We start from the raw sequence: 22,480 nt of genomic DNA, 5'->3' as shown, positions 1-22,480 counted from the left end.
TGCACCACGTCCCGCTCTATCTCCCAGTCACCTTCCCATCACCTGGTCTCACCTCATTCTCCACCTCTGTGTACTCATGCACTCGCTCCACCGCCACAATGTTGGTTTCCAGCTCCGATGTCATCCGCACCAGCCAGTTCAGCGTCTGGGTTATCTGCACAGCAGAGATCAGCGGTCCTGATCCTGGAACACCCAAACCCTCCCACCTTCCTGGGGCCCAGTGCCCCTAGCAGGAGCTTCCGCATCCTGACCCATCCTGCTGTAACACACCAAGCAGCAGCACCCCGAACCTCGCTCCACCCCATCGCATCCAGCAGCAATGCCCCTGCCCTGTCCCCACCTCCCAATGGGACAGTCCCCTTCCCAGCCCCATCCTGGCCCAGGACCCACAGAGGGAGTACCCCTCTCCTGCCTCCCCCCTCACTATGGGAACATCTCTTTCTTGGCTCCATCCATCCCAGCACCCCGCAGCACTGTCCCCCTCCCAGCTGGCAGCCCCCAGGAGGAGAGCCCCTTTGATAGCCGAATGTGCAGCAGCACTTTCCAGCTGAAGGCAGGAACCAGCCACCGAAGCTCTGCCGCGTGGAGCAGCCCTGCCCCTTGGATGTCAGCAGGCCCCCGCAGAGCAGAGAGGCCTCGTTGCCCTGAGCGGCTGGACTCACGTTGAGTGCTGAGGAGATGGAGAGCCCGACGATGCCACTCCCCAGATTGTCCCTCGTAATCACAGCCAGGAGAGCCGCAGAGAAAACCACCAGGTTCCCCACAAACTCCAGGCGGACGGCCAGCCACCTGCATCAGGGAGAGCGTTGGCGGTGAGGCGTGGGAGAGAGGAGCCTGCCTGCATCTACGCTCGCATGGTGGGGCACTTACAGTGAGCACTATCAGCGCCATTCCTGGCCACCCAAAACACCCAGCAGGTGCCCAGCGCCACCCCATCCGCTCACAGCACCCAACAGCGCAGTGAACGTCCATCATAATCCTCCGTTCCTGGCCAAACACCCAGCAGGTGCCCAGCGCCACCCCATCCGCTCACAGCACCCAACAGCGCAGTGAACATCCATCATAATCCTCCGTTCCTGGCCAAACACCCAGCAGGTGCCAACTGCGCAGTGAACGTCCGTCATAATCCTCCGTTCCTGGCCAAACACCCAGCAGGTGCCCAGCGCCACCCCATCCACTCACAGCACCCAACAGCGCAGTGAAGGTCCGTCATAATCCTCCTCCCAGGGCCTCACCATAAATATCCGCCCCAGGCACCTATTTCTCACACAGAACTGCTGCTCTTAATCTCCTACCTGTGGTCTCGATAGTGCCTACTAATCCATCCTGTCACACCCTACCTCATCTGCAAGCAAGCACCCTAATCAAACCCAACTGACAAACAACTGTCTGACCAGCAGTATTCTTTCCCAGTAATCACCCAACTCACACTAAGCTGCCCCTGCCAGGCAGTTGGCTGTGCCTCATTTTAAACATTTCCCTCTCACCATCCCCATCTCCTTGTTACATCCTAAATTCTCCCCAAGCCCATCACGCCTGGGTATTACCCTAGTTATTCCCCTGGAAAGCCCTTGTGTCATGCCATACAGCTTCCCTTGTATTTATACATACAACAAATAAACGGGGGCACAGCTGCAGGCACATCACAGAAGGGGAGGGCGACACCCACTCAGTCAACGGTGAGAGATCAGTCTCGCCATGTCATCTGGTTACGTCCCCCAGGCTACCAGCCCCACATCAGTCTGATCTGGATGGAGATAGTCCTAGCTAGCGTCTCTCTTAGCAACCCCTGACTCCCACAGTCACCTCACGCCCAGGTATGTGCCGGCAGGGATATTACATCTGCGCCTGACCATTTCCTCAACATTACACTGAAAGGGGCTGTGCGTGGTCTCTGCCGAAAGCGAAGGTCTAGCTGATTGTCCTAGTTATTGGGAGATGTTTTATGGAAAACAATTTTAGAGCCATGTAATGTAGGGGATATTGTGTTCCACATCTGCTGGGAGTGAAAACTACCACTTGAGGAGAAGGCGTCTGAGAGCCCACCAAATCCACATGAGCACAATGGAGGCCCAGGGAGACAGCAGGTGTTTATTTACTGTCTGGAATAGATGCAGGCTGGAGATTTACAATGACAAACAAACTCCAAGAGAGTTGTGGGAAGAGGGGCCATGGGCTCACAGACAATAGGCTATGTCTGTAAAAGAGGAGGAGTGGCCCATGTGCTTAGCCATGACAGGAGAAGAGACTCTGTCGGCCTAGTTCATGAAAAGTGGACCCCAGCTTTTTGGACTGGCCAAGTGCTGCAAGAACCAACCTTTGGGTGAGAAATACCTTATTAGACAGAAAAGTAACTTGTGAATAAGTCTAGGCTATAGATTGAGTCTTATGTTTTTCTTTTACTTGTAACCTTATCTTTCCAAATCTTTAGACTTGCTTTGATTTGAATCTTTACCTCAAGCTCTGTTAAATAAACTTCAATTTCTGCCCAAGTACCCAGTGCAGCCAGCCAAGACCCACCCAGAACATCCAGAGGCGGAATGAGGCTCTTCAGATAAGCCAAAGGTCAGGGGAGCCCCAGCTCCTAGTAATCCCCCTCTTCCCCCCTAGCCATCGAAATCACATCCACTGATTTTACTGTAGCTAGTTGAACCCAGCCAAGCCACATGATGAGTGCAGGTCCTGTTGGCCTGTCCCTTTGGGGGTGGAGTAATCTCACCTATTCGAGACAATCCAGGAGTAAACACTTTTCTGGTTCATGTCCATGATCCGGTCGTTGTGCTGCAGAAACCGCTCCTGGTGTCCATAGGCCCTGATCACAGACAGGCCTGACACTGTCTCACCGAAGTGGGAATAGATGGGAGACCTGGTGATGGAATCTAGACGTCTCAGCTGGCGGGACGTGGAGACATAGTAGCGCTGGGACCAGAGAAGCAGCTCTATTACTGCAGTGTGCACCCAGGACCTTCCCACCCATGGCAGGTAGCAGAGACCTCAGTTCTGCTAGGTGTGTCTGCAGTGACACATGCTGGGCAGACAGCCCCAGCTGTCACAGCTCTGGGAATGCCCAAGGAAGGAGAGAGGCTCAGCTCTGCCCTGCCCATTGCGCCGAGGCAAAGGCAGGTGGCGGTGAAAGCATGCTGAAAGTGCCAGAACCACTCACCAGCAGGAAGAAATAGAAGATGCCCAAGGGAATGATGATGAGAGCGAAGTAGGGGGTGGCCAGGCAGATCATAAGCAGGGTGCTGATGATGCCCAGAAAGCAGGTCAGCCAGCTACGGAAGGACATGGGGATGGTCTCATCCACGGTAAAGATGTCCTGGGAACAGATGGAGAAGAGGGGAGATGCAGGCAGTGAGGCCAGGCCCTGCGAGACAGGAGGAGGCCAGAGAGCCCTGCACATGCTAAGGGAAGCTTTGATACCACTGCCTTCCAGCCGTGGGGCTCAGCATGATCCTACTGTCCAGACAGGGAGACTGACACAGAGTGGAAGGGACTTACCTCATGGGGCATGTCGTGAGTCAATGGCACAGCTGGGAAAATGAATGCAGGGCCTTGATTTCCAGCTCCCCATATTCTAACCATTAGACCCCACGTCCTCCCAGATCTCAGAATAGAACCCAGGTGTCCTGGCTCTCTGTGCCCCCCAGCTCTAACCATTAGACTCCACTCCTTCTCTAGCCCTGCATGATTAGAGGCCAGTCAGGTTCCTAGTTTGGTCCCACCTTGTTCACATCACAAAGCGCTGCTGAGACCTGACCAAATGCTGCCACGTGAGGCTCCTGACAACACAGTGCGGCTGTTGGGGAAGGAGTCACATCTCCACCAGCACAGGAATTGCGCCGGGTGAGGGTTCCTAGGATAAAGCTACTGGTGTTGCAGCAAGAAATGTGCCTGTGAAACGCTCGTAGGAACGTCCCTTTCTCTGCCGCCACCCCCAGCCCTGGTCCCGCCAGGGCAACAGGGCACAGGGTCCCCCCTGGCACGAGCTCTCACCTTGGCGAATCTGTTGACGATGCGACCCGTGGGGGTCGTGTCGAAGAAGCTCATGGGCACTCGCAGGATATTGCTGAGCAGCTGCTGGTGCAGGATGCGGGAAGCCCGGATGGCACCTCGGGTAGCCAGGAGGGCTCCGGCCAGCAGGAAGGCAGCTAGAATGCATGCATGTGCCAGTTAGGGTCAGGCTCACGGGACCCTGGGCCCGACACCCGCCTGGCACACAGGGAGACATCGGGTGCTGGGCTGCCAGGGAGGCCTCAGCACCCAGCTGCCTGCTCCCAGCTCCCAGGGAAATCTTGGCAACCCCATCCAGTGCACTGGGGGAAATCTTGGGCCCTGGCAAACTGCCAGCTCAAGCAGAGGCCTGGGGCCTCAGCAACCCTTCCTGGGCTCTCCAGCCCAAGTGCCCCCAGCTCATAACATCCCATTTAAATTGGGGGGGTCCTCAGACTTACCCTGCGCCGTGCCCAGCGCCCCGAAGACCCCGATCCGCATGTCCCGCTGAGAGGTTGGGTAGGTCTGGTTCCAGTACCGCAGCGAGTCGTCGGTCCAGTCACTGAGCCACAGGTTGGACCCCACGAAGGCGGCATATTGTGCAACGTAGGTGATGAAAACCCAGGCAGAGAATCCCCAGCCCACGGCGTGCAGGTACCGCAGGTACAGGGAGAACTTCACCTGCAAAGCAGCACAGCCTGTTGCAGCATCCCACGGAGTCCAGCCGCCGCATGCACCCCTGACGCAGCTACGCCTGCAGGTCACACCTCTGCCCTCCTCACACAGCAGCACTCAACCCCCTCACAGCACCACCCAGCCCCACCATAGCACTGCCCAGCCCCCCACGCCCTCCCCACACAGCACCACAGAGCCCCCCACGCCCTCCCCACACAGCATCACCCCAACTCTGCCCTCCCCAGCACTGCCCGCCCACCCTGCCTTCCCATAACCGGCAGCCCACCCTCCAAACACATCCCGGCAGCACCCCTCCACGCATCCCTCTTCATGCATAGGCCGGGAGTGATGCAATGGAGGTCAGCAAAGCTGAGGGTCAGTTTTCTCAAGCAACTATTGTGGTTGTAAAGCAGCGAGCTGTGCGGTGGGATTTCACGGTGCCCCCGCCCCCAAGCCATGGGATCCCTTCTCTCACCTTCCCCGTTTCCATGGCCTCCTTCTCAATCAGCCTCTGTCCTGTCACCTCCTCGGCAGGCTGCTTGTCCTTGGGCCCCACCTCATCCGCTTGCAGGGCCTTTCGCACGGACTTGGTGCTGCTGGTGCTGAGGCTGCAATAGGGCGATTGCTCATCATTAGCAATGGGGCTTGGAGCCACCCTGGCACCCCATCCGCCTCGCCCTGCACTGAGCCTCCTGCTCCAGCATGCTGGCTGCACCGGGATCTGCCAGGGATCAGCCATGGGACTCACTGACTTTGGCGAGAGAAACATTTCAACTGGACCCTTTGGAAATTCCTCCAAGTCCAGCATTGTTCCCACCCTCTCCAGCTAAACAAGCCCAGCCTCCCGCTCCGGACACACCTTCACCCAGCCAGCGAGCCCCAGACAGGTGCTGACAGCCATCGGGAGAAGCCTGAGGGCTGGATGTGTGACATGCAGAAACCGCTGGATAAGTATGAGTCACCAGTCATACTAGAGAGGAAGCTACTCAGCTGCGCGATCCTGCCCAGTGCATTGTGGTGGAGCAGGGAGGGGTGGGGTTGGGGGGCAGCTTCAACAGGAGAGTGTGGGGGAAGACAGCTGGAGAAACCCTGCAGACAGGAACTCGCCCAGCCTGGGCTGCAGAGCAGAACCATGACAGGCCCTCTCCGGATCAGCAGCTGAGCAAAGCAGAGGGCCCCACATGCCATGCAGGCCAGGGAGCCCCCAGAGACCAGGGCTCTCAGACGCTTTCCCTCAGGTTCCCCAGGAAGTGAAGCCTCACACAGGGCCCCTCCATCCCAGGAAGCTAAGAAGAGGCCCAGGGCATGGGGAGATGCCTATATAGGAAGCAGGGAAAGGGAAGGAAAGGAAGAGGTTCGGGATGAGATCTGATGACTGGGGACAGGTTCCTACCTGCGGCTGAATACTCTCTGCTGGATGCTGGCTTCTCTTTTCAGGGTCATGGTCACTATGTCAGCTGGCATGTCCTCCGTGCTAGTCTCAGGGACCCCACCGTCTTGCTCCTCTGCAGCTCCAGCTGAAGCAGCAGACACAGGAGTTAGGAAGCACCCGGATTGGATGTGGTGTTAGGCATTGAACAGAGAGCAGCACACGGCTCCGTAGAGCAGGGGTTCTCAAACTTCTGCATTGGTGACCCCTTTCACACAGCAAGCCTCTGCATTTGAGCCCCTTTACAAATTGAAAACACTTGTTTATCTATTTAACACTATTATAAATGCTGGAGGCAAAGCAGGGTTTGGGGTGGAGGCTGACAGCTCGTGACCCCCATGTAATAACCTTGTGAGCCCCTGAGGGGTCACAAGCCCCAGTTTGAGAACCCCTACCGTAGAGCCACGCCTGTGCTGCGTCCTGCTGCTGCTGTGACCGAGATGGCAATTTCCTGCAATATCTTCAGGAGCCCTTATTAAATTATGCTCAAGTATCCTTGGGGTCCATTGTATTAAATGGTTTGTGTGTTATTGTGGGCTGGATGTATGTAACCTCTGGAGTGGGGAGATGTAAGTCCTGGGGGCTCAAAGGACTATATCAAACAATGTGTCGGACTAGAACAGACTCAGACCAAAAAGTGTGGAGTGGAATATACAGGGCGCGGGGAATCCCCACCTCCAGTGATGCAAACCCCAGCCCCTGAGGAGGGACCACTATCTGCTGATCACTCTCGCTGTCCTCTGACAGGTTCCTAGCTCTCTCCCCTGAAGCAGCTGGTGCTGGTGGCCCCTGCTGGAGATGGGGTACTGGATGCACAGACCCCTGCTCTGAGCTGGAGTCCCTAGGAGTAAGGGTGCAGCGTTCTCTAAGTGGAATTGTCCTAGTCCTTGCCAGGGCCTGTCTTGGGGAGACCACAGGCCTTTTCTGGCTTTGCAGGACTGCACAGTGTGCTTAGGTGGGTCGCTCCCAGCCACAGAAAGGGGAACGCCCAAGTAGCAAGCTGAGCGCGTCTCCCAGCTGCAGCGCTGGACTCTGGGGATCGAGCTCCAGCCAAGCTCAGCAGGGAAGGAGAAGAGACCACGCTCTGGGAACCATGGTGGGTGGGAAGGTTCACAGCAGGGGTTCGGGCGCGGTTCCTGCATAGCCACATCACTCTTCCTGCTGACTCAAACTGAGGCAAGACTAGCCGAGTCACACGTCTCCAGTTCAGGAGGAGGCAGGGTTGGAGTGGCCCCCTGAGGCAGAGGGAAAGGGGCAGAAACAGAAGGGCCCTGCAGAGACAGACCCAAGCTCCGGAGACAGCGTAGGCCGAGGCTCTCTTTGTATTAGTGTTACCCTCGTTAACAGAGGCAAACCCCAGGTGGGTGAAATTTAATGTGGATAAATGTAAAGTAATGCACATTGGAAAAAATAACCCCAACTATACATACAACATGATGGGGCTAATTTAGCTACAACGAGTCAGGAAAAAGATCTTGGAGTCATCGTGGATAGTTCTCTGAAGATGTCCACGCAGTGTGCAGAGGGGGTCAAAAAAGCAAACAGGATGTTAGGAATCATTAAAAAGAGGATAGAGAATAAGACTGAGAATATATTATTGCCCTTATATAAATCCATGGTACGCCCACATCTCGAATACTGTGTACAGATGTGGTCTCCTCACCTCAAAAAAGATATTCTAGCACTAGAGAGGTTCAGAAAAGGGCAACTAAAATGATTAGGGGTTTGGAGAGGGTCCCATACGAGGAGAGATTAAAGAGGCTAGGACTCTTCAGCTTGGCAAAGAGAAGACTAAGGGGGGATATGATAGAGGTATATAAAATCATGAGTGATGTTGAGAAAGTGGATAAGGAAAAGTTATTTACTTATTCCCATAATACAAGAACTAGGGGTCACCAAGTGAAATTAATAGGCAGCAGGTTTAAAACAAATAAAAGGAAGTTCTTCTTCACGCAGCGCACAGTCAACTTGTGGAACTCCTTACCTGAGGAGGTTGTGAAGGCTAGGACTATAACAATGTTTAAAAGGGAACTGGATAAATTCATGGTGGTTAAGTCCATAAATGGCTATTAGCTAGGATGGGTAAGGAATGGTGTCCCTAGCCTCTGTTCGTCAGAGGATGGAGATGGATGGCAGGAGAGAGATCACTTGATCATTGCCTGTTAGGTTCACTCCCTCAGGGGCACCTGGCATTGGCCACTGTCGGTAGACAGATACTGGGCTAGATGGACCTTTGGTCTGACCCGGTACGGCCATTCTTATGTTCTTATGAGTTAGGGCTGTCTCCTTCCCTCCCCCCAACACTGGGGCGCTCTGGGCATACGTAGCACAAAACAGGATCCATGCGCACTCTTTGAAGGGCACCTGTACAAAGCTGGCCCTGGGCTCAGCACCTGCCCATTTACCTGTGGCCTCCCCCTCGGGGGTGCTGCCCTCCTGGCTTCCATACGTGCTCAGGAGCTGAGCAAAGGCCCCCCTGTTAGCCAGCAAGGTGCTGTAGGAGCCCTGCTCAGACACGGCACCGGCCACCAGCACCACAATCTCATCCGTCCTTGGCAGGAAACTGACACTGTGCGTCACCAGGATCCGGGTCTGCAACGAAGAATGGCACAGAGGTTACAGGGCACAGCAGCTACAGGACTCCCCCCCGCCATGCCCCTGGCTGGAAACACATGCCACCCCCACCTCCGGCTGGGGACCCATAGGGCTCCGCCTCACCCACTCCCGCCCCTGGCCGGGGACCCGCAGGGTCTCCCCTCGCCCACCCCCGCCTCTGGCCGGGGACCTGCAGGGCTCCCCCTCGACCACTCCCGCCCCTGGCCACCCACTCCTACTCCGGGCCGGGAACCCGCAGGGCTCCCCCTCACCCACCCCCGCCACTGGCCGGGGACCTGCAGGGTCTCCCCTTGCCCACTCCCACCCCCGGCTAGAGACCCGCAGGGCTCCCCCTCGCCCACCCCCGCCCCCGGCTAGAGACCCGCAGGGCTCCCCCTCGCCCACCCCCGCCCCTGGCCGGGGACCTGCAGGGCTCCCCCTCGCCCACTCCCGCCCCTGGCCACCCACTCCTACTCCGGGCCGGGAACCCGCAGGGCTCCCCCTCACCCACCCCCGCCACTGGCCGGGGACCTGCAGGGCTCCCCCTCGCCCACCCCCGCCCCCGGCTAGAGACCCGCAGGGCTCCCCCTCGCCCACTCCCGCCCCTGGCCAGGGACCCGCAGGGCTCCCCCTCGCCCACCCCCGCCCCTGGCCGGGGACCTGCAGGGCTCCCCCTCGCCCACTCCCGCCCCTGGCCACCCACTCCTACTCCGGGCCGGGAACCCCCAGGGCTCCCCCTCACCCACCCCCGCCACTGGCCGGGGACCTGCAGGGTGTCCCCTCACCCACCCCCGCCACTGGCCGGGGACCTGCAGGGTCTCCCCTCGCCCACTCCCACCCCCGGCTACAGACCCGCAGGGCTCCCCCTCGCCCACTCCCGCCCCCGGCTAGAGACCCGCAGGGCTCCCCCTCGCCCACTCCCACCCCCGGCTAGAGACCCGCAGGGCTCCCCCTCGCCCACTCCCACCCCCGGCTAGAGACCCGCAGGGCTCCCCCTCGCCCACCCCCGCCCCTGGCCGGGGACCCGCAGGGTCTCCCCTCGCCCACTCCCACCCCTGGCTGGGAACCTCCCGGGCTCCCCCTCACCCACTCCTGCCCCCGGCTGGGGGGACCCACCAGGCTCCCCATCATGCCCCTTCAGCCCCACCTGGGGATGCACAGGGTCCCCTTGCCCTCCCCCACCCCTGGCTGGGGACCTGCGGGGCACTCTGTCATCTACCCTCACCGCTGGCTGGGGATGCACAGGGCACCCCTCCTCCACTCGCATCCCCAGTGGAGAGCCTGGAGGTGTTCCTGTCGCCAACTGCCCAGAACTGCCCACCCAGCCAGCCCCTCGTTCAAGCCACTAAGAGGCTTCTCTGGCCACAGAGCGGGCCAGACCAGAAGTGCCCCAGACGAGGGCTGATGGGGGGCATCTCCTGAGGGGGGACTGCTCCCTGTCCCGGTCAGCTCGGGGCTGTTCTCACCTTGCCCTGCAGCAGCCCGTCCGGCCCCAGCACCTGTTCGAAGAGGTGCTTTCCCACGTGAGCGTCCACGGCCGACAGGGGGTCGTCCAGCAGGTAGATATCTGCATCGCTGTACACAGCCCTAGCCAGGCTGACCCGCTGCTTCTGGCCACCACTCAGGTTAATGCCCTGGTGGGGAAAGCACCCGACTGTAAGTCCTGGGGCTCTCCCTGCACCCCAGTGTGCTGACTGAGGGGAGCAAAGTCTTTCACCGGTGCTCACTCACCCCCCACCCAGCCCCATGTTCTCCAGACAGCCCCCGCAGCATCACACGCCCTCTGCACCCCCAACCTACCCCCACACGCTCCTACGCCCTCTGAACCTCCAACCTACCCCAACACGCTCCTATGCCCTCTGCACCCCCAACCTACCCCCACACGCTCCTACGCCCTCTGCACCTCCAACCTACCCCCACACGCTCCTACGCCCTCTGCACCTCCAACCTACCCCCACACGTTCTCCAGACAGCCCCCCCAGCCTCACACACTCTCTGCACCCCCAACCTACCCCCACACACTCCTACGCCCTCTGCACCCCCAACCTACCCCCACACGCTCCTACGCCCTCTGAACCTCCAACCTACCCCCACACGCTCCTATGCCCTCTGCACCCCCACCCTACCCCCACACGCTCCTACGCCCTCTGCACCTCCAACCTACCCCCACACGTTCTCCAGACAGCCCCCCCAGCCTCTCACCCTCTCGGCACCCCCAACCTACCCCCACACACTCCTACGCCCTCTGCACCCCCAACCTACCCCCACACGCTCCTACGCCCTCTGAACCTCCAACCTACCCCCACACGCTCCTATGCCCTCTGCACCCCCAACCTACCCCCACACGCTCCTACGCCCTCTGCACCTCCAACCTACCCCCACACGCTCCTACGCCCTCTGCACCTCCAACCTACCCCTACATGTTCTCCAGACAGCCCCCCCAGCCTCACACACTCTCTGCACCCCCAACCTACCCCCACACGCTCCTACGCCCTCTGCACCCCCAACCTACCCCCACACGCTCCTACGCCCTCTGAACCTCCAACCTACCCCCACACGCTCCTATGCCCTCTGCACCCCCACCCTACCCCCACACGTTCTCCAGACAGCCCCCCCAGCCTCACACACTCTCTGCACCCCCAACCTACCCCCACACACTCCTACGCCCTCTGCACCTCCAACCTACCCCTACATGTTCTCCAGACAGCCCCCCCAGCCTCACACACTCTCTGCACCCCCAACCTACCCCCACACGCTCCTACGCCCTCTGCACCCCCAACCTACCCCCACACGCTCCTACGCCCTCTGAACCTCCAACCTACCCCCACACGCTCCTATGCCCTCTGCACCCCCACCCTACCCCCACACGTTCTCCAGACAGCCCCCCCAGCCTCACACACTCTCTGCACCCCCAACCTACCCCCACACACTCCTACGCCCTCTGCACCCCCAACCTACCCCTACATGTTCTCCAGACAGCCCCCCCAGCCTCACACACTCTCTGCACCCCAACCTACCCCCACACGCTCCTACGCCCTCTGCACCCCCAACCTACCCCCACATGCTCCTACGCCCTCTGAACCTCCAACCTACCCCCACACGCTCCTATGCCCTCTGCACCTCCAACCTACCCCCACACGCTCCTACGCCCTCTGAACCTCCAACCTACCCCCACACGCTCCTACGCCCTCTGCACCCCCAACCTACCCCCACACGCTCCTACGCCCTCTGCACCCCCAACCTACCCCCACACGTTCTCCAGACATCCGACGAAGTGGGGATTCACCCACGAAAGCTCATGCTGCAAAACGTCTGTTAGTCTATAAGGTGCCACAGGATTCTTTGCTGCTTCTACAGAGCCAGACTAACACGGCTCCCCCTCGGATACTATTCTCCAGACAGTCCCCCAGCATCACATGCTCTCTGCACCCCCACCCTACCCCAACAGGCTCCAGACTGACCCTGAGCACCACACGCTCCTACGCCCTCTGCACCCCCACCCAGCCCCATGTTCTCCAGACAGCCCCCCCAGCCTCACACGCCCTCTGCACCCCCACCCTACCCCCACAGGCTCCAGACTGACCCTGAGCACCACATGCTCTGATGTCCTCTGCACCCCCACAGGCTCCAGACAGCCCCCCCCCAAGCATCTCATGCTCTCTGCCACCCCCCACTCACCCCCCCATGCTCCAGACAGAGCCTGAGCACCGTATTCTCTGCACCCCAGCACCCTATCCCACCCCCGTGCTCCAGACAGCCTCCCTGTGCCCCATATGCTCTCTGAACCCCCCCATCCCCACGAGCTCCAGACAGCCCCCGCCCCGAGCGCCACACATTCTCTACCACCCCCAGGAGCTCCAGATACTCCCCAAGTATCTGCCATCATTGCCTCCCAAATACACGCCCAGGGGCTGCTGCTTCTACCACCAAACATTCCTCCTCAGCCTCGGATGCCCATGCACCTCCCCAACTCCACATACATCTTCCTCCTCTTCTACCTTCCTCATACACCCATGAGCCACCCATTCCTGCTACCACATGACCCTCGAGCTTCATACACTCACAACACCCTCCACCCTCTCTGAGCCACCCCCAGACACCTCCCCCTCTCCTATCCCCCACCTACTCCCCAGGACACCTCCTCCCAGCCTTCCCCTCCCATCACACTTCCTTCCCCGACATGCCCAGTGCCATCACCTTCTCTCCAATCTCCGTGAGGTCACCTCCAGGGAGCAGCTTCAGGTCTGGAAGGAGAGCACAGGCCTCCACAACCCGCTGGTACCTAGCCTCATCCAGTTCCGACCCAAAGAGAATGTTGTCCTTCAGCGTGGCGTTCTGTATCCAGGCCTGCTGGGGAACGTAGGCCACAGAGCCCTGGAGGGAAGAGCCCAGTCACAGCTGCCTCATCCAGTCAGCGCAGGACTTGGGCCCTGGACTAGGGGCTGGGGGAGATGGACCCGGGGTGGGAGCAGTCACATCAATATCTTAGAACTGAAAGGGACCTCAAAAAGGTCATTAAGTCCAGCCCCCTGCCTTCACTAGCAGGACCAAGTACTGATTTTTGCCCCAGAACCTTAAGTGGCCCCCTCAAGGATTGAGCTCAGAGCCCTGGGTTTAGCAGGCCAATGCTCAAGCCACTGAGCTATCCCTCCCCCACAAGCCTGTGTGTAAGGAACTAGACAAAGCCAAGATGAGGTTGTGACACTGGCAGACCAGGTGCCAGTTCATGCCAAGGCCTCTAGGCCTCAACTGAACACTGACCAATACATTGCTGGAAACCAGCCTGGCTCAGCTCTGTGTCGGCATTGTTCAAATAAAGATTAAGCGTATGAGCATGTGGTCAGACATTATGAAATGCTGGAAGGAACTGCATGTAGTAATCTCACTTACAGCATCTGTACCCCACATTATGAGGTTATATTGAGCATTTACTTTGTAATCCTCTGTACCTGTCTACCTTGCGAACCAGGAAGGAAGGATGAACGAATGTAAGATGCTGGCTTCCTACTGAAGTGGTTAGGCCCTGCCCCCCAAGAAAGCCCATTGAAACAAAGGAGACATCGTGGAACATCAGAGGACAAAGCTTGGTTAATTTCTCCCCCAACTCCCAGGAAGGGGGCTCATTCCATCAGCTTGAGCTCTGGGGGAAGATGATAAAAATTCCTGCCAAAGAAGCAGCTGGATCCTTTATATCGCTTGGACTTTGAGGGCAAGGATTACTGGGCATAAACAAAGCTCCCTGGTGCTTTGCATGGGTGAGCCCTAAAGGACACACTGAGCTTGCTTATTATAGAAGCTTCTATTACTTTTTGAAACTTTAGACTGGAACCCATTTGCATGTTTGTTTATTTGCTTTAGCCCTGTAAATAACACTCATTTATTTTTCTTAGTTAATAATCTTTAGTTAATTTATTACAGAATTAGCTACAAGCTGGGGAGAGATAGCTCAGTGGTTTAAGCATTGGCCTGCTTAATGCAGAGTTGTGAGCTCAATCCTTGAGGGGACCACTTAGGGATCTGGGGCAAAAATCAGTATTTGGTCCTGCTAGTGAAGGCAGGGGGCTGGACTCAATGACTTTTTGAGGTCCCTTCCAGTTCTAGGATATTGGTATATCTCCAATTATTATTATTGTTGTCTTTGGTGTTAGCGCTAAGCTGCAATTGACCTGAGGTAAGTGACTGGTCCTTTGGGGCTGGGGGTAACCTGAATGTTGTTGTGATTTTTGGTGTAAGAGACCATCTATCACAAAGGCAAGTTTACCTGGGTGACAAGACAGATCAGAGTATCCAAGGGGACTGACTGTCTGAGACTCCCTGGTTAGGCTGTTATAGTGCCTGAGGAGTTTACACTTGATACTTGGCTGGTGAAATAATAGAATCGTAGAACTGGAAGGGACCTTGTCTACTCCTGTCCCCTGCACTCACGGCCGGACTAAGTATTATCTAGACCATCCCTGACAGGTGTGTGTCCAACCTGCTCTTAAAAATCTCCAATGACAGAGATTCCACAACCTCCCTATGTAATTTATTCCAAGGCTTAAGCACCCTGACAGGATGTTTTTCCTTATGTCCAACCTAAACTTCTCTTGCTGCAATTTAAGCCCATTGCTTCTTGTCCTGTCCTCAGAGGTTAAAGAGAACAATTCTCCCTCCTCCATGTAACAACCTTTTATGTACTTGAAAACTGTTATGTCCCCTCTCAATCTTCGCTTCTCCTCTCCAGATTAAACAAACCCATTTTTTTCAATCTTTTCTCATAGGTCATGTTTTCTAGACCTTTCATCATTTTTGTTGCTCTTCTCTGGGATTTCTCCAATTTGTCCACATCTTTCCTGAAACGTAAGTACAGAACTCACAACCAGTATGGGGTTTGTGCTCTGGTTCTTAACAGACAGCTTGGCAGAGCGGATAATTCCTGTGACGTTCAAAGTCCTGCAGGGTAAATATTGTTCACCGCATCTCCCCAGGACTTAGGGGGAAGAGGGTGCTGGAGGCTAGGACCCTAACTAGCCTTTCCACCCTACAGACCAAGGGTTTGCTCTTACTTCCATGAGCTGGGTGGATATTTGTCCATGGCATCAAGCTGCCATGTGATCGGTCATGACAGTGGATGTTTGGAGCTTCCACGCCAGCAATAGCATGAAGTGTGTGAGGGAGGACTGAAGGGTACTGGCAGAGTCGGGTAGGGACGATTTGAGTAGTTGGGGGCTGCAGATCAGGATTGAGTGGCATCGGAAAGATATGCATGCGGGGAACCCAGGGCTGGAAGAGCAGCGGGGCTGTGGGGCAGGGCTGAGGGGCACCAGCAGAGCTAGAGGGTGTCCCAGAGCTGGTATACCAGGGAAATCTGCAAGTCATGACCAAGGCGACCTGGCCTGGATCCTGGCTGGGTGGGGGTGGGGGTGGGGCTTGGCATTGCTGTTAACATCTCTGCCTGGGGTGGGCACTCTTAAGTGCCCCCAGGATCCGACGGCAGCTCATGGGGCCTCCTCCACCCGGGGCAGCTCCTCTCACCTGGATGTTAATGTGCCCCTTGAGGTTTTCCATCTCTCCTAGCACGGCTGACACCAGTGAGGATTTCCCTGAGCCCACAGCCCCAACCACAGCCACCAGGTGCCCAGGCTTGATATCCAAAGTGACCCTGGAAGGACGAGAGAGCTGGGACTCAGAGCAGCGCGGAGCAGCTACCAGGGATGTAAATAACGTGTAAAAACAATAACCATGTAACCAACTGAAATTCTGTCGGTTACATGGCTAAACGTTTAACTGGGGAATTAGGGGTGCAGGGGCTGCTGCAGCATCCCAATGTTTTAGGCGGGGCCCCGCTGCCGCCCCGTGCCCAGAGATCCCTGCTGCTGCCCCTGCGCCCAGCATCCCAGCGCACCCAGCATCCTTGGGCGGAGTTTAATTGTTAACAGAAACTTATAAGCCTCAAGCTTATTGGTTAACCGGTTAAACTTTTACATCCCTAACAGCTATGTTATCCAGGCTAAACGCAGGCTCCTCCACGGACTCCTGCGTCTCCTGGACTTGCCACCCGGGCCTTGCACGTGTTTGGAAACGTCATGAAAGGGCCCAGACCATGTGGTCAGCGAGAACAAGCCAGCGAAGCAGGTGTTTCCAGCTGCCCGTGTCTCTGCTTTGGGGGGATGTGAGCCCTGCAGTCCCAGGCCCCACTGGGGGCTGTGTTCCACCCATGACAGCACAGGGCGATTGCCTGGCAGGTCAGTAACAGAGAAGGGAGCCCCCCAGCACAGCACCAGGCCCCGGACGCAGCACACTCACTCTCTGATCACAGGCTCGGCACCCTGCTCCCAGGCAAAGGAGGCCTCGGAGAACTGCATCGCACAGTCTGCCAAGAGAATGGGCAGTGCCTCAGAGACTGGGTGGGGGACAGCTCCCTCCCCAGCCCAACCCCAAAGCCAGTGTGTCCAGCTCCCAGGAGCCACCAGCCCACTCAGGGGCTCCTCCTCATGCCTAGTGGATCCTGGATTTGGGCCGATGGGGGAAATCCTCCCCAAAGGGCCCTGCACATGAGGGGAGGGTTGTTGTACCACAGGACCCTGCAAACCAGGTGCCCCCCGCACGCGGTGTATCTAAGGGCCCCACACATGGGATAGGAATGGAGGAGGGATTGTGCTTGGGGGCCCCACACATGGGGTGGGAGTGGGGGGGGGGGTTGTGCCCAAGTGCCCCCCACATGCAGTGGTGCTGATGGGGAGTTGTATCTGAGGGCTCTGCACACCCATGATGTGGCAGCAGGCCCACCAGAGACACACCAGGGCCCTGCTGTGAGTCCTGGCAGTTTATTTACCAACACTGGGGTCACGTCTTATGGCTGAGGGGTCCAGGTTGCCACTCCCCAGGTACCGCTCCAGCCGCTCGGTGGACACGCTGGTCTGTAGGAAGCAAAAGGGGATGTCACACAGGTGAGACACAAAATCCATCCGAGTGGGGTAGAGAGCTCCAGAATCTTCCTGCCCAACCCTCACACCCTGGGGGCAGCTCCCCAGTTCTGTATTTCCCAAGAGACTGAACAATAAGGCAGGGACCATATGTCTGTGTATGCAGCACCCAGAAGAGAAGGTTACTCCCCCTGTGCAGTAACTAGGGGTCTTCAAGATGTGTGTCCTTATGGACCCTCCCCTGTAGGTGCAGCAGCACCTCCTGTGCCTGGGATCGGAGATCTTCGATAGTAGCGCCCACTGGGCTGCACATGTGCTGCTCCCCGTCTCACACCATCTATATAGCGCTCTGCGGTCCAACCACCCTCAGTTCCTGCTGTGCTGCAGAGTCTATGTTTGAACTCCGAAGCAGAGAGGAAGGAGGGTAGGTAGTGGAGCACCTGTAGGGGGACACATCTCTCAGAACCTCCATTACTGCATAGGAGGAGTAACCTTTCCTCCTTCTTTGAGCGATGTCGCTATGGATGCTCCACTGTAGGTGACTGCAGAGCAGTGCCCCTAGATGGAAGTGACCTCGGAGTGATGTCTACTAAGGCTAATAGGACACCGTGTCCTAGTCTGGCATCTGATGCCACGTCGTGGGTAATTGCATAGCGTTGGCTAAAGGCGTCAGTTTCAGTTGTCAGCGTCAGTTGGCAAGTGTCAGTAATTGGCACGTTGTTCAGGCATGCTCCCGGCTTCAGCCCCACAGGGGGTGCCAGGGCTCAGCGCACCGGGTTTCAGCTGCAGGGCCCCATGGCCCCCCTGAAAGGCTCATGGACCCCCAGGGGACTGCGGACCCCAGATTGAGAACTGCTAGCATAGGTGCCAAGGGCTTGCTTGGTGCTGGCGGTTTAGTTGGTGCCACTGAGGATTATTTTCATTGAAGCAGTGGGTACCACTTTTGAAAGTCTTACACTGTCTTTCTCAATGCCAAGAGACAATGTTTCCACTTGTGATCCTGCCTGTTTAGGGTCCTTGGACCTGTCCTTCGCACCAGTATTGGAGGTGCCCAGACAGTCACAGGAGCTGTCTCACATCTGTAGCCGCAACATCCTCAGAGCTCGCCGGGGATGCCTTTTTCTGAAGCTGCTCCTTAGAGGGGGAGCTAGTGGCCCTTTTTTTTCACCTGGGCGGGAGAGGGTGGGTTTCCATATGGTCATCAGCGAGTGAGGGTTGGCTGATGACTGTATGGATGGTGAACACCGCACAGGAGAGGTATCAGGGCCAGGGTCTGGGGCTGGTCGCAGAGAACTCTCCATGAGTACAAGTTTTAGCCTGGTCACAGGCCTTCAAGTTGAGGCAGCAGGTACACTTCTGAGAGACATGTCCCTCACCAAGGCAGCGTATGCACCAGGAGTGACCGTCGCTCACGGGGATGGCTTCACAAGAGAGGCACCTCTAAACCTGGGGGATCTGGGCATAAATGAGCAGAGAGAGTTTCCCCATCGGGAAAGGTGTATTAAAAAAGGGAAACCTATGCTAAGCTAAAGAATAATGGGGAGGAAAGAGCAATGGAATTTTTTTTTTAGGAGGAAGAAAAATGAAAGGAAATCCGACTTTTACTGCTATTACTAAAGGCTGGGGATGTCTGAAGGGCTCTGCTCAGGATCCCATCCCAGACCAAGGGCGGCTGAGAAGAAACTGAGGGTGGTTGGACTGCACAGCGCTATACTGACACCGCTCAAGGGGCGAGACGGGGAGGAGCGCATGTGCGGCCTGACGGGCGCTGCTACCAAAGATCTCCAATCCCAGGGCAGGAAGTGCTGCTGCAACTACAGTGGAGCGCCCAAAGGGACACTACTCGAAGAACTGCAGCTCCAATCCTGGCAGGGCCTCTGGGTGCCACCGCAACACACGCAAACCAGAGAGGAAATAAATTAGATGCCGGTCGGGTATGGAGCCCTGCAACCCAAGTCCTCCCGCTCCCCACTGAGTCCTGCAACCAGCACTCTAAGCCCTGTGCCCCACATGCTGATTCCTTCGCCCAAAGACTGGCCACTCGAGCTCCCTGCCCTGAGCCCCACACGCTGAGCCCTGATACCTCAGCCCCACACGCCGAGCCTGAACCATATGATGCATTTGGGGGTTAACAAAAGGGCCCAAGACTCAACCCTCCTTCTCTCCGCCCTGCCCCGGGTGCTCACCTGCACCAAGGAGGAGATGACCATGGGCAGCATGGTCATGGGGAAGCGCAGCACATTGAAGAGGGAGATGGAGGTAAATGCCTTCTGTGCATCTAGGATGTTCTTCTCATCCACCATGACGTAGACGGCGAAGCTGGCCACAGAGACCTGGGGGCAGCGGGTGTTAGAGCCACAGCCCCTCTGCCACTGCAGTCACGCCCTCACCCCCACCCCACTGCGCTGTGCTCCCGCTGGAGTTCCACCCCCATGTACACCCCACCTTGTGCTCCTGCCTGGCATCCCATCCTCCGCATGCAGGGGCACGTGCTCAGGCCAGGGGTCCCATCTCCCAGTGCTCCTTCTGGGGCCCCAGCCAATGTGTCCCCCCCACAGCGCTCCAGCTGGGGGACCCACCCAGAGCTCTTGTTGGGGTCTCCCCAGAAGAGTGGACAGTGGACAATAAACATGCTGGTGCGTTGCCTGCCTTCCCTGGGACAGGCGTCCCGCCCAGGGGCAAGTCCCAGTCCCTGATCACAGGGAAGTAGTATGGGATGGTGGGGGGAATGGGCACATTACTCCCAGTCCGCAGCCTGTCAGCCCCTGGGCACATCCCACCCCCTAACCTCAAAGCCTGATCCCCCTTCCCCTCCCCAAAAACCACCTGTGCATCCACGCCCACAGCCTTATCGCCCTGGGCACATCCCAATCCCTCCTGCCACCCAGGAGGCAGCCCCACCTCCAGCCCCATCTCCCCAGGGGCCTCCCACCATCTCCATCCCTCAGCACTCACCACGAACGGGGCACAGGAGAAGATGAAGATGGAAAAAGCCTGAAGGTAGGTAAAGTGCAGCAAACCCTTCAGCTCACGCACCCGGATCTCCCCAACCTGTCGCTCAAACGAAGGCTCCCAGGCGAACAGCTTCAGAATCTGAGCGACACCCAGAATAAGTGGATCCTGGTCCCCCAGCGGCCAAGGCTCATCTCACCTGCATGCAGCACCTTGTCTGCCGGCCCGGGGTCCTGCTCTCCTGCCTGCAGCCCCACCCATAGGTAGCTGCACAACCAGCCAGGGGCATTATGGGGGTCACCTTCCTGGACCCATGCAGCAAATCCTTTACCATCACATGCCATCAACTCGGGGGAGGGGGGGCACTGCCAGCTCTGCTGCCATGCAGAGAAGAATGGGCCCCCATGTGCCATGGGGAGGGGATGGCCAGGCAGCAACTCCAGGTGTCCTGGTGGGAGGAGGGCAGCCAGGCACTGGGGGTTGGGGCCCATGGTGCTCACCTTGATCCCACTGAGGATTTCATTCATTATTTTCATGCGCTGATCCTTGTTCTTCATGTTCTTCATCTGCCAGTGAGAAAGGTGAGTTGGATCCGCAGCCCAATGCAAACAGCAGCTCCGAAAACCCAGGAGCTCCACAAATGCCCCATCTCGGCCCCAGGCTCATTCATCTCTCATCTGCCTTGCCAGCGCTCCCCACCTGCAGGCCCCACCCCTGGACTCCTGTCTATTCCTGGCGGGCCACCTCTCCCATTGGCAGGGGCTGGACCAGTACAGGTGCAGGAGGGTCAGCTCATTGGGCTGAGGTCTCTGCTGGAGTCTGGTGCTCCACAGAGCAGCGTAAGGAGGCAGCCCCGAGCAGGCTCTGCATTTCCTCTCTCGGTCCCCACCTACATTCCCACTCTGGAGAGCCACTGGCAGCGTGCGGGGCACTGGAGGGAAGAGGCCGGGGTGGCTGGTGAGTGGGGAGGCTTAGGGGGAGAGGGGCAAGGAGGAAGCCTTTGCCAGGCCAGCCCAGGGAGTGGACCCTGCCCAACCGCTGACCTGAATTCTTCTGGCCTTGGTGGCCAGGACAGCGTTGATGGGGATCAGCAGCACCATGACCCCGATCCCTGCCAGGACGGAGGGGCCCAGCTCCCACCACAGGAAGATGATGGACAGGGCAATCTGTAGCGGCGCTGACCACAGCTGGTGGATGAAGTTGGCCAAGTCCATGAACCTCTGGGCGTCGGCGGACATAAGGTTCACTGTCTCACCCTGGGTGTACTCCTTGCGGGTGGCGTTGGAGACAGTGAGTGCCTAGGGTGGACAGCACAGTCACCAGGGGCCAGGCCAGTCCCCATCCTCTGCTGCGTGCGAAGTCTAGGCCTAAAGCATCAGAGTAGCTCCTGGTGGTTGCCAGCCTTCCTGCACTGACTCCTGAGTGCTGGCTCTTGGCTACGGAGCCAGTCCTCCTCGCCGGGCCTCCAACCCGGCTCTGGGGACCGCTGCACTGCTGTGGGTAAATGCCTCCCACCAGCACGTCACTGCACAGGGATCAAAGCAGGGAGCCGGCCTGGTGCACATGGCTCTTACTGCATGGCTCCCGGCAGGTAACCTCCAGGATGTCCAAAGCCCCCAGCTCCTACACCGGGGAACAAAGGCCCAGCCCATAGGTGCCCTTAGAGGAGAGGCAAAGACACGGGAAGAGGGAAGTGTATTGTGGGACAGGGCTTGGGGGGGGCGGTCAGGGAGGCCCCACACGCCATCCTGGCAAAGCTGATGGGGGTACCCACACTGACCTTCTTGTAGACAGCGGCCATGAGTGCCGTGCGCAGGCTCATGCCCAGCAGGAAGCAGAGCTGAAAGTACTGCTGCAGGCAGATCGACTGGACCAGCGCGGTTACAAACAGCAGCAGGGCGTAGAGGTAGCCCTGCCAGGCATACGCAGTGGGGTCCGCAACAAAGGAGATCAGCAGTCTGACGGCCAGAGCAGCCAGTGAGACCAGCCAGGCCTGGGGAGACCTCTGCCCCACAGAGACCATCCCTCAGGGACACCCCCACCACAGCCCGCATAGACCAGCCCCCACAGGATGCTACCATCTCCTCCCTGCAGAGACCATCACCACCAAGGGACACCACAACTCCTGCCCCACAGAGACCATTCCCCTGGGACACCCCCACCCCAGGCCCACATAGATCAGCACCTCCCCCCCCGGATGCTACCAGCTCCTGCCTGCAGAGACCACCACCTCCCTGGGAGACCACAACCCCTGCCCCACAGAGACCAGACCCCCCGAAGGATGCTACCACCTCCTCCCTGCAGAGATAGCCCCCCCCCCCGGACACCACAACCCCTGCCCCACAGAGACCAGACCCCCCCGAAGGATGCTCCCACCTCCTCCCTGCAGAGACCACCTCCCCCCGGGACACCACAACCCCTGCCCCACAGG

General features: G+C 58.1%; 1 protein-coding gene across 3 annotated transcripts in view; it reads right to left on the bottom strand.

Annotated features, from left to right (window-relative positions):
* The window catches only part of ABCC2 (ATP binding cassette subfamily C member 2), a 56,448-nt gene that overhangs the window by 12,478 nt on the left and 21,490 nt on the right, over positions 1-22,480 (bottom strand). For all 3 annotated transcript variants that reach the window (XM_045025775.1, XM_045025777.1, XM_045025776.1), the window contains exons 9-27: positions 21,830-22,007; positions 21,093-21,347; positions 20,550-20,615; positions 20,053-20,190; positions 19,284-19,430; positions 17,007-17,091; positions 16,478-16,544; positions 15,707-15,833; positions 12,890-13,066; positions 10,159-10,326; positions 8,503-8,689; positions 6,062-6,185; positions 5,144-5,276; positions 4,455-4,674; positions 3,997-4,151; positions 3,164-3,319; positions 2,720-2,919; positions 663-789; positions 53-154 (exon numbers count right to left, since the gene is read on the bottom strand). In XM_045025775.1, coding sequence (XP_044881710.1) covers positions 53-154; positions 663-789; positions 2,720-2,919; positions 3,164-3,319; positions 3,997-4,151; positions 4,455-4,674; positions 5,144-5,276; positions 6,062-6,185; positions 8,503-8,689; positions 10,159-10,326; positions 12,890-13,066; positions 15,707-15,833; positions 16,478-16,544; positions 17,007-17,091; positions 19,284-19,430; positions 20,053-20,190; positions 20,550-20,615; positions 21,093-21,347; positions 21,830-22,007 — 2,812 coding nt within the window. The remainder of the gene's footprint in view (positions 1-52; positions 155-662; positions 790-2,719; positions 2,920-3,163; positions 3,320-3,996; positions 4,152-4,454; positions 4,675-5,143; positions 5,277-6,061; positions 6,186-8,502; positions 8,690-10,158; positions 10,327-12,889; positions 13,067-15,706; positions 15,834-16,477; positions 16,545-17,006; positions 17,092-19,283; positions 19,431-20,052; positions 20,191-20,549; positions 20,616-21,092; positions 21,348-21,829; positions 22,008-22,480) is intronic.

Source organism: Mauremys mutica, chromosome 7, assembly GCF_020497125.1.
Source record: "Mauremys mutica isolate MM-2020 ecotype Southern chromosome 7, ASM2049712v1, whole genome shotgun sequence".
NCBI classification, from domain to species: Eukaryota; Metazoa; Chordata; order Testudines; family Geoemydidae; genus Mauremys; species Mauremys mutica.
The sequence above is the reverse complement of the archived record's forward strand: the minus strand, read 5'-3'. Positions and strand labels throughout refer to the sequence as shown.